The following is a 12390-nucleotide window of genomic DNA, read 5'->3' as shown; positions in this document are numbered from 1 at the left end:
TTATCCTTCTTGTTGGTTCACTCCTTACTTGCTGCAGATCCAATTTGACAACTATATCCTTCGGGTCTCAGATGGCTTGAACAGCAATGGTACAACCAAACTATTCTTGCTATCGGATGCTGTAAACACTTGCAGATACATTCTGTTCAACTTTCAGTGCTCCTACTAAGGGAACTGCAGTTTCCTTGTCAATTTTCTAACTCATGGGATCTGGATCCACATTAACAACACAAAGGACCTATGAAGCATGTGCTCCCACCTCAGAGTTCTTGATGAAGAAACTAGTACATCATATTAAAGGTTTAATTGTCTTAGTACAATTTGGCTGTGGGACAGCTAACAATTTACCAACTATCCCTGGGTTATGAATGTCCTAAGGGACACGCCTGCATAATTATTAAATTCAGAAATCCAATGTTCCTCCAAATGGCAGAACTAGTTTCCCATCTCCCTACTTGTTAGCAATTGCTTTTGCTTATAAGACTTGTGATGCTATTTATCATGGAGGTACGAAGATAGAGTGATCTCTCTGTATTTTCAAACTTAAACACAAATTAACATATGCATCTGCAAAAACAGAACCCATCATTACATGGGGACAGCTTGTATTCATCAGCTATTAGATGAATTACACAGAATCAACTGGACTAGCAGGCAGTTTGTTGCATCGAAATCTGGTGGATGGGGCAATACCAGGTATCCAACTTCATTTTCCTTTTCAACACTGCCACAATTATTCAACTGACTGACTTGCTAGACCACATTAGAGGATATTTAGGAGCCAGACACACTGCTGGGTCTGAAAACACATTTTGTCCATACCAGGATCAACATTTAGTAGTTTCCTGGTAATTTCAGATCATTAACTAGCATAATGTGATTTGAAAATCTAGTTACTGAAACTAATGAAACTAAGCCAGAGAAATCTTGAATTTTTACTAAACTCCATTATGAGGCTGATGTAACATAACAAACAGAGCAAAAATATTACTTTCAATGTCCCACTCCCAATAAAACTGTTGAAACTCCATCCTTAATATAAATCATCACAAAAACTTGCATAGCAAGAGAACAGAGGGAAAAATTGAAAACATTTCTAAACACTGTTTTTGGATATTTACAATTCTTCCCCTAATCAGTTTGCTTTGCTCCCTGTTTTGGTTCCTTTAGTTGTTTGAAAAATAAATAAAAATGTTTTAGATATCTATACTGCTGACAACCACATTTTATTCCTCTCCTAATTGGAAGCCAGAATTTAGTTAAATTGTTCTGTTAGTACAAAGCCATCCTACAATTTGGTGGTGAGCTGAAACCTTAAAATTAGTTTAGAAAGTAAACAAAGCAACAAGACATGAAATGCTTGTTCCAAATTATCAGATCAGAAGCCTAGAAATTTAATATAATTCTTCTATTGGCATAGAAAGTAGATGAATTCTACAACCCAAGTAAACAAGATAGTTAATCTTGCTTGTCAAAACACTGATATAGCATTACTTCCCCATGGAAAGGGCCACAAGCAGAAAACTGCAAGTCATCCCCAACAGATGGCAACTTTACATGGTGCTATTGGGAGTAAAAATTGTCAGTCAGGTTTCGGGCAAGGATTACAGACAATGATGGCATGACATGGATTTCTTAATTTTAATTTTTTCCCCACAGCAACCTGATATCCAGGAATTCAATTCACAAACTAGGAAACTGAAATTGCCAAGTCGGTAAAATCAGTGTTAATCTGGCTGTAAATGCAACTCCTTATCATACCACCTACAGCAAACATTCATCCTTCTAATCAAGAATCTATTTAACTTTTTAAAATAATCAGTTATTCTACTACCACCATGGTGAGGAAGTGAGCTATAATAATTTCCAAAATTCAAAAAAGGTATGACTGTCTAAATTAAGATGCTTTCTTAATTAAGAGACAAGCACTATTCACAATCTTCCATGTAGAGCCTCACCAATGCCTTCTCTAAATGAAGGGTAACCTTTCAACTTTGTTGTTCAATTCTCCTAACAAAGATTGCTAGCCTTAATATATTAACCTTTCATTAATTTTGCACTAGGCCACCAGATTTCACTTCATCTCAGAGCTCTGCAATCTCTAACATTTTGTGAATCAGAATCAGGTTTATTATCACCAGCATGTGACGTGAAATTTGTTAACTTAGCAGCAGCAGTTGAATGCAATACAGAATCAAGCACAGAAAAAAATAAATATAAGGAAAATAATAATAATAATGTAAATCAATTACAGTATACATTGAATAGATTTTTTTAAGTGCAAAAACAGAAATACTGTATATTAAAAAAGTGAGGTAATGTCCAAAGATTCAATGTCTATTTAGGAATGGGATGGCAGAGGGGAAGAAGCTGTTCCTGAACGGCTGAGTGTGTGCCTACAGGCTTCTGTACCTCCTATCTGATGGTAACAGTGAGAAAAGGGAATGCTCAGGGTGCTGGAGGTCCTTAATAATGGACGCGGCCTTTCTGAGACATTGTTCCCTGAAGTAGTCGTGGGTACTTTGTAGGCTAGTACTCCAAGATGGAGCTGACAAGATTTACAACCTACTGCAGCTTCTTTTGGTCCTGTGCAGCAGCCCCTCCACGGTACAACTATAAATTTTTGCGTGTATTTGTTTACATGCCAAATCTCTTCAAACTTTTAATAACGTACAGCTGCTGTCTTGCCTTCTTTATAACTACATAGAATACAACTGTCATTTTTGCTGCCAAAATGGATAATTTCAAAATTTTCCCCAATATACATCTTCCAGACCCTTGCTCACTTACTCATCTCCCATCTCTGACCCATTGGGGATTTGTGTCCTCTTTACAATCAACTTTCCTACCTACTTTTTTGTGTCATCAACAAATTCAACAACCATGACATTATACCTTCAGGTTATTTACATAAGTTGTGAAGCCACAGTACAGTACTACCCTGTGGCACAATACTCATGACATCATGCCAATCATAAAAATCAACTAAACAAATTAAAAAAATCTTATTACTCTCACTGATGCTACTTCATAGTATAATTAATTGGTCCCCAAGTAAAAGCCAATGCCTGAATATCAGAAACCTGCTACAGTCAAATACAGGCTTTGATACTAAAAAAAAACTTTTGAAAACATGGCTTTAATTTAACAGTTGATAATATTGCTCTCATTTGATTGTCATAAACTTAGACATTCATGGATCAGACTCCATCGCAATACTTTCATATTCCCTTACAACCTAGAAGGCAGTCATTTTTACCAAGAGCCTTTGCCAGCTCTCAGAATTCTCCCATTTCCATGAAATGTATTCAATCATACAGACTCATTCACACAATTTGATTATGTGGATAGTCAGAGGCTTTTTCCCCCAGGGCTGAAATGGCGAGCATGAGAGGGTATAGTTTTAAGGTGCTTGGAAGTAGGTATAAAGAAGATATCAGGGGTAAGTTGTTTTTTTACGCAGAGATTGGTGAGGGTGTGGAACGGGCTGCCGGCGGCAGCGATGGAGGTGGATAAAGTAGGGTCTTTTAAGAGACTCCTGGATGGGTACATGGAGCTTAGAAAAATAGAGGGCTATGGATAAACCCAGGTAGTTCTAAGATAAGGACATGTTCGGCATAGCTTTGTGAGCTGAAGGGCCTGTATTGCGCTGTAGGTTTTCTATGTTTCTATTTCCCCATCAATTCTTTCACCAGCTATCAACACATGCAAATTTAGTCTTTGAGATGTACAAGGAAACTGGAGTGCCCAGGACACTCAGATGGTAACAAGAATGTAAAATTTACACTGATAAAGATCAGAATTAAACCCAGATCACTGAAGCCATAAGACAGCTCCACTAATGCAGCACCACTATACTAGCCTTGGTCATTTAATTCTTTTGTTTAATGGACCTTGTTTTATGAAGACTGCCCATCATACCATTAACAGTATTTAAAAACAATTAACTGCAGTGGGGGGGGGGGGGGGGGGGCAAAATAAATCCAGATTATCAAGGAATTTAAAAGATCTCATTAAAAATAAAAACCCTTACAAATCCCCCTTTCCTTTTAACAAATTCAACTAGATTCCTAGCTGGTGTAAAATTACAATCCTGGAATGTAAAATTCTAAGTAAATTTATGTAAGTATCTTGTAACACACAAACAACCACTTATGCAAATAGTCATAAAAGAATCTTATTTTTAAAAAATCCAAATAAAAAACTGTGCCAGATGTACTAAAATCCACAAGAAAAAATTTCAAAGTTTCTACTGCATCTCCAGCGTGATTCCAAGTTGTTGTTTCCTTTTCCAACAGGGTTTACTCATTTCTACTATTTCTACCCACCTTCCACTGCACCTGATGGACATGCAACAACCAATTCTTACTTCTTCCTCGCTACTAAACAGAGCCTCAGACAATTTTCCAGGTGAAAAAGCAATCAACTGATATTTGAAATTCACACATTGCATTCACTGTTCATCATTTACAATGGGGAGCACAAATGTATACTATGTACATACCTTGGAGAAGATCAGTAGTCTCCAAGCATAACCCAGATTACCTTTCAGAGGTGGTGAATCTTTCGAGTTCCACCCCAGCAGGGCGTGGAAGATTAATCAAAGTATTTAAAGTAGAAGCACATAAATGTTTGATAGCACAAAGAATATAGGGGTATGGAGAAATAGCTTAGAGGACAGCATGATCATATGAAACAGGGTGGGCTTAGAAGACCCAATCATATTCTCCTGCTCCTATTTTCTTGTATATTTCATGAGCCAAGCTCCCAAATATCCTACACTTGCCCTCCTGGAGTGTTCCAATGAAATTCGATGCAAGCTTCAGCAGTCCTTTCGAGTAAACAAAAGGAGAGCTGTCCAGATTCAACATCTAACTTCAACAATTTCAAATAAACAAATCTAGCAACTGCAGCATTTCTCTTCAGTTACTTCAAATATTCTGCTTCCTATGTTAATTTCTTTCTTGAGGGTTTGCTTCTGGACTTGTACCAACCCTCTTGCATCCATTATCCTTTAACTGCTTCACTCTTAAGACTTCCTATGTCCTCTTCTCTCAAAGCATTTTTAACTTTCTTCTAGTTCTGGAAGGTCAATAATTTGAAATGTTTACTATTTCTTTCCCCCAACCTACTGGGTACTTACGGTATTTTCTCCCAGTTCATATTCAAAGATTCAAAGTTAGAAATGTCTATAAAGATATCTATTAAACCCCTCATCTAGCTTCTATCATCTTTAGCTTGTACTCCCCTCTTCCCCCCCACCCACACACCTTCCTATTCTGGCTTCTTCTTTTACAGTCTTTATGGAGGATCTCAGGCCAAAACTTCGACTCTATCCCTTTTCATAGATGCTGCCTGACTTGCTGGGTTCACCCAGCATTTTGCATGTTACTCATATCTCTGAAGTATTTCTCAAGCACAGGAAAAATAGCTTACTTCCAATGCCAAAGTTAATTTCAAAAAAAATTTCAGAAACATATACTAGAAAGCTATAAAAATCATCTGCTTCCTTCTCCAGAAATATTGCTTGGTCACCAATCACATTTTCAAAAAAAATTTGTCCTCCCAAGTTACTATAAGCTACCTCAGAAATTTTTGTTTCACAATCTTAACTGAAAAATGATGCTTGATTAAAAGGATACCCAAAGGAATAACAATCTGTTCTGCTGTGACCCCCTCCAATTACAACAGGCTGGAACAAGCATCTTTGCACAACTGTCAATCAGGGTTCTGATATAAAGCAATTAGAGAAAACAAGCAGAAAAAAATAATTTGAGTAGTAAAAGATAACAGGAAGAAAATAATGCTCAATGCCTCTAAACAAATGTAAATATTTTAACTTTGTAAATATGAATGCATGCAGAATTCAACCAGATGTGACACAAGTGGGTTTCATACAAGTTATTAGAAATAACCAAAAGTTTTATCAAGATTGCAAACTAAATAGTTTGGGGTATTTACAAAAAACTTAATAAAATAGAAAAGGATGCAGGGAAGTCCAAATAAGAAAACAAAGAGTCAGTCTGCAATCACATTCAACTATTACAATTGTAGTGTCAGAAGTTAAAATTGTGAACCATATTGACATGCTGCAAACCAGACAGGCAAACACTTCTTCTTAGTAATACAGTGCCCAACAATATGTAGTTGTTGTTAACCGACAGCAGTAGCAACATAGAAAATTGCAGATAGAAAAATCCTTCCCAGCAATCCAGACACTGGAGAGGTGAGGAGCTTAAAGGCAGAGAGGATATTTCAAATGATCAGAGTAAAATTTGAAGAGAGAAAATGCAAATATAAAAATGAAATATGATCCCAAAAAGGCCAGTAATTACTTTCTCTACTGACATTACTATTTATAGCATATCTACTGCTGCAATTAAAACTAGGCTCATTGGAAAGGAAAAGTCAACTTACAGGTAGGTTTAGTTTTGCAGCATCCACAGGCTGTTGGAAAGGCCAAGCAAACTGGTGCTTCCATATTGTCTTCAGGAGCACTTTTGACAGGAACTGAAGTTGATTCGTCAGTCGTTTGGATCGATTGGGATTGGAGGTTTCAGGAGGGGGAGGATTACCGATAACATTACTTTGTTGGGGTTGAGCTTGTGACTGTGTTGAAGACATCTGTGTGCTTTCTAAGCCATCCCCCATTGCCGGTGGTTTTCTTAGTCTCTTCCCAGGGCCACTCTCACTCGACATACCATTGATCCCATTGTAGACCTCACCTGGCAGCCTGAAACAAGAATAATGGAGTTAGGAACTTAAAACTCCACAACGTGGCTTGCATATTTCAGGTCCAATGCAATTGTTTTTAATGTACCCCATGCATTAAGTTTGATATGATATTTATGCATTAACTTCCTTAAAAAGGAGTCACAGAACATTTATTCTGTAACTACATTCCCTAGAAAAATGTTCAAAGTTTCACCCATGTAGAATGTCAGGGAGACAGTCCAGTGTCATGCTCCCATTCATTTTCATAGACAGTCCTTGGTAAAAAGACTGCAAACATTGTGCTTACAGTTAATTATAGGTGCGATAACATCGTAAGTCATCACACTAGCAGGATTAACTAAGAATTTCTTTGTACAATCAATTAATGATTGCTAAGAATGACATTCAGAAAATGGATTTAGACTTCTTCCGCAATAATGAAGTACTAACACTAGGCATAAAACTGTTAAATCCTTTTCCAAGTTGTTGCTGGAACTCAAACTTGAAGGTGCTGGCATTAGATAATTACAAAAGCTACCTTGATCACATTAGTTATAACATATATCAGATTGTATTTAAGGTTAGAAATTACAACCCTAAATTTAAGAGTCTTTATCAAGTTGAGCACTCAAATTTGTTAACATAAAAGTCATGTTAATTGATCTGGAATTAATTTCTCTATCATTTCCCAAATAGTCAAACTACTGAACAGCACATTCAACTCAGCAGTACTAAGTTATATTATAAATCAAAGCAAAAATTCCTAATGAATGTTTTCATTAAAGAATTATTTCATACAATAATACAAATAAGCAAATTATTATTCCTGTGACATGGATTTCAAATATCATTAACTATATTTATTTTTCTTTCACTAATTCATGCTTTGATCATTTAGTGCAACACAAAAATAGTCCTCTGACACAGAAAGGCTGATGCTATCATGGTTCTATATTTCTGGATTAGACTATTGCATTTATGGATTCTGGACTTTTTCTAGACTTAAGATTTTTGTATTCTGTGTTTTTTAAATTGCCTGTTCCTTCTACATTTTATTGAGTGAGGGGAAAGTGTCTGGGGGTTGATGTTTCTGTTCCGCTTTTTGCAGGGGGGGGTAAAGGGGTTTGGGGGGGTGTTGATGATCAGGATGCTGTCGTTTTTTGAACGGGGGAGGGGGTAGTGTTTGATGTTTACCTCTGATTGACTTCCTTGTTCTTTCTTTGTTTCATGGCTAGATGGAGAAATACAAATTTCAGAGTTGTACATGGATACATGCTTTGTTTAAAAAATATGAACCTGTGAACGATCAAGGAACAGTTCTGATTCTCCTTGAGCTGTCAAATAAAACAGTCATGGGGGGCACAGAGAAAAGAGAATTAATTCAGCTTAACTCTGCCATTATTATAATTTGCATCTACAAAACACCTTTAACAAAGTTACACTTTCTAAGACACTTTGAAGCAACATTAACAGGCATTGTGAGGAACTTTCAGCAAGAACAGAACTGCAGCAGTTGAGAGTTCCAACACAACAGCAGAGGTGGAACAACTGCATGTCATGACTCAGAAAGTGATGAGGGGTGCAAAAGGCAACAAATAAGAAACAGGTGAATATTTCTAGTTCAACAGATTGTTAGTTAAGCCAAGACAAGGTCTTTGCACGGGTGAAGTGCTCGGAGTAAAATAATGCCTTGATGTAATAGTAGCACCAAATTCAACTTAATTTTAATTTGAGGAGAAAGTCATGGCAGAAAAGCCCAGAAATCAGGGATATTTCAACTGCTCATAGCAGCCATGTAACAAGGAAGCAGACCCAATTGCCAATGTTCGTAAACTAATTTAGAGATGCAGAGGGATTCAAGATGCTCAAGTGTTTATATAGTATATTTAGGGATGTTGTCACACCTCAGGTTAAAAATTAGGGAAAGGGTGACAAAGCAGGAGTAAAATATAGGAAAAAAGAGCCCTCTGCTAATCCTCTTTTCCAACAGAATTACTGCTTCGTTCACCATTGGGTGAGAACAGATGACAGCAGCAGCAAAGTTCATGGCACCATGAGACAAGATTGGGAGGAAACAGTGTAAGATATGTAATGATAGGTGATTCAATTGAGTACGCTTGCAGCCATAAATGAGACACCAGGACAGTATATTCCCTTCCTGACTCTCATGTCAAAAGATTGAGATCCCAAAGGTGACCAGTTGTGATGGTACACATCAGCAAGCATAATCCCGTTCTTTTAAAAAAAAAGGACAAGGTCCTCAAGCCATCTTAATCTGGAAGTAGCAGTCTGTTTGTCATAAGCAACAATGAAGGTATCTCTGAAGCCATCCAAAATTTCGTAGAAGTATTGGCTGTAACTATAGTACCTCAGTGATAGAAGACAAGGTTCACGATTGTTTAATATCATTGCTGTGCACAAATATTCAAACGAAAAACAAAATCCAGATGTGATGCAGCACAAAGGTAAAGAAAATAATAATAAACACAATAAATACAAATACCTGATAACTTGTGTATTTAGAGTTAGTGTTATGTCCATAAAGTGATATGCTGTACCTGAGGTGACTGACAGAAAATAAGTGTTGGAGGGGGAAGGGGGACATGATGAGCAGTCTTACTGCTCGGGGAAAGTAACTGCTTTTGAGTCTGGTGGCCCTGGCGTGGATGTTACGTAGCATCCTCCGTGACGTGAGTAAGACAAATGGTCCATAAGCAGAGTGGGTGGGATCCTTCACGACGTTACTAGCCCTTTTCTGTATCTATCTCCTTTATGGCAGGTAGGCTGGTGCCAGTGATGTGTTAGGCAGTTTTGAGCACCATTGTAGAGCTTTTCTAAAATAAAGGATTAATTTGTTCTGCTGACATGTAAAAAATTAGACTTTAAGCTAAGCTCTGCTGGCTTGTGCACCTGCAGAACGGGATATGGTAAAACTGTTCAAAAAAATGTGGAACTACGAGGGACTCTCTCTGCTGCACATTGTCTGTGGTTGAGGACCTTTTCCTATTAAGGCAACCAAAGGGTCTTTGTCTTGAAATACCACTATTGCTGGGCATGTGACTGTGGGGGTAGCTAAAAAATTGTTTCCTGCTACGTGACAGAAAGGGTATTTTTCTGTATCTGTGTGTGTGGAGAAAGACCACTGGTTGGACCCCATGTGTGCCCAAGAAGTGCTCTCTCTGCAGTAAAGAGCTACTAATAAAAAAGCTGTTGCTTTACCTTCCGTAGTATTGTGTGTTCTTGCATCAGGTAACGGGTAATAATTATAAGTAAGTTTTAACATTTCTGTCTGCCACAGTGCAGATTTTGTAATAAGCAGAGATGCAACTTGTTCAGATGCTCTTTACTGTGCATATGATGTGAGTATGGATGTGCAAAGTCCAGCTTTCTTCAGCCTCCTACTTAGTGAAGATGCTTGCTCATGAGACCCATGGAAGTATTGCGGGTGGGGGAAGAGTGTGGGGTCCTTTTAAAACCCATTATGAGCAATCAATTCCATACTACGTGAACCAATTCTATACTATATGACTCAGTAGCAATAACTGGATGCTACAAAACTAAAATAGAAAGGTGGCATTGCAGCAACCAATAGCCCAGCTGTAACAAAAACAAAGATGGATGAAATTAGCCAGCACAATGTGGCAATGCCTTAGAGGATAGAACAATTGGGTGAAGATGACCCATAGGAAAAGGATTTACCACCATATCAGATCCTGAAGAAAGTACAACAGCTGAACTCACAGAGAAACTCCAGGACTAACAAGAACAAACCTTAAGGTGAGAACTCAGAAAACAGGAAAGAGGCCATGAGTTTAAGCAAAGGTGGTCAAGATACCAGTGCTTGTCCACTGTTTTTGAATGAATCCAAGTTCACTTTTCACTAATTTTCAGTAGCATGTCTCTAATAAAACTGCAAATTCAGAACAAGAGGCAAATCAAATTTTGTTAAGTGTATGAAAGGTTACTGTAAAAAGATGGGCTCTGGATTTGAGGTTACAATCACATCAAACACAATCAAAATGCAAAGCAGCTTTGAGAGGCCAAGGAGCCCATTCTTGCAACTAATAAATGTTTGGATTAATAGTCCTGAGATTGGTTTCCACCATACAAAAGATTGTTACAAGTAGCCTGCAGCTAGCCTATATATAGAGAGATATATAGACAGCATACAAACAGATGGGATTAGTTTAAATTGGCATCATGGTTGGCACAGACATCATAGGTCCCAAGGCCTGTTCCTGTGCTGTACTGTTCTATGTAAGGTGTTTGCAAATGGAGAAACATTATCCCTGCTGTACAGCTTACAATGTACAGGCAAAGGAGCTTATATTATTGTTTTAAGAAAGGATATCATCACAACACAGGCAGTACAAAAAAAACTCACTGGGTTGATTATTGGATGAATGGCTTGCTCCCTTGGGCTGTGTGGTAGTGTGCCACTAAGTTGCTCCTAATGTTTTATCAAAAGCAATTTATTAAACCAAACTTTATACTTTGGTACAATAGTAAGTACATGCCACAGCAAATCTTCTTCCAAATAGCTACCTGATTTACTAACAAATCCTTCCAAAGGACCAAGATTCTATCAAATAATAAAGGAAAGGCAACATTTGTAGACAACAATCTCATTATACACATATGTACAATAACAGTTAAGGATAGTTTGTCATGGATATCCTCCCCCAGTTATACTCAATGCAACTACTGTCAAATAAGCTACTTCTAACAAACTACCTGGCAGAAAGTTCAACTCTAGGGGAAGAAAATTCCAAAGAACAGTTTTTCATACTTTTAATTCTGAAACAGCAGAGTCTTGATAGTAACACTGAAGAGGCATAGAATTTATCAATAGGCTTGATAAGAATCCAAGAAATATTATATGCTGCAGTAAGCCATGTTTATTAGGGCAACTCCTGAAAACTGCAATAGATAGTGAAACTATCTGTAACCTCAAGCCCTGTATTTCCCTCACTATCAAGACATGCAATCAACCAACTTCAAACTGCAGCACAGAAGAAAATGCCAAATACAAATAAAGATAAGGATGCTAAGAGGATGCAGGGTGACTTGGATAGGTTAGGTGAGTGGGCAAATTCATGGCAGATGCAATTTAATGTGGATAAATGTGAGGTTATCCACTTTGGTTGCAAGAACAGGAAAACAGATTATTATCTGAACGGTGGCCAATTAGGAAAAGGGGAGATGCAACGAGACCTGGGTGTCATTGTACACCAGTCATTGAAGGTGGGCATGCAGGTACAGCAGGTGGTGAAAAAGGCAAATGGTATGTTAGCATTCATAGCAAAAGGATTTGAGTACAGCAGCAGGAAGGTTCTATTGCAGTTGTACAAGGCCTTGGTGAGACCGCACCTAGAATACTGTGTGCGGTTTTGGTCCCCTAATCTGAGGAAAGACATTCTTGCCATAGAGGAAGTACAAAGAAGGTTCACCAGATTGATTCCTGGGATGGCAGGACTTTCATATGAAGAAAGACTGGATCGACTAGGCTTATACTCACTGGAATTTAGAAAATTGAGGGGGGATCTTATTGAAACGTATAAAATTCTAAAGGGATTGGACAGGTTAGATGCAGGAAGATTGTTTCCGATGTTGGGGAAGTCCAGAATGAGGGGTCACAGTTTAAGGATAAAGGGGAAGCCTTTTAGGACCCAGATG

At 37.9% G+C, this 12390-nt stretch overlaps 1 protein-coding gene across 7 annotated transcripts in view; it reads right to left on the bottom strand.

Annotated features, from left to right (window-relative positions):
- brd4 (bromodomain containing 4) overlaps nt 1-12390 on the bottom strand; it is a 182513-nt gene that overhangs the window by 111865 nt on the left and 58258 nt on the right. For 5 of the 7 annotated variants that reach the window (XM_073069094.1, XM_073069093.1, XM_073069092.1 and 2 more), the window contains one exon: nt 6418-6733. In XM_073069094.1, the coding sequence (XP_072925195.1) occupies nt 6418-6699 (282 nt within the window). In that variant the 5' untranslated portion in view covers nt 6700-6733. Of the gene's footprint in view, nt 1-6417; nt 6734-7908; nt 7946-12390 lie in introns of all 7 variants that reach the window. The other 2 variants (XM_073069090.1, XM_073069091.1) reach the window with 1 other exon arrangement.

This window comes from Hemitrygon akajei, chromosome 16 (genome assembly GCF_048418815.1).
Source record: "Hemitrygon akajei chromosome 16, sHemAka1.3, whole genome shotgun sequence".
In the NCBI taxonomy this organism is placed as follows: domain Eukaryota; kingdom Metazoa; phylum Chordata; class Chondrichthyes; order Myliobatiformes; family Dasyatidae; genus Hemitrygon; species Hemitrygon akajei.
This window is presented reverse-complemented; position numbering and strand designations above follow the sequence as displayed.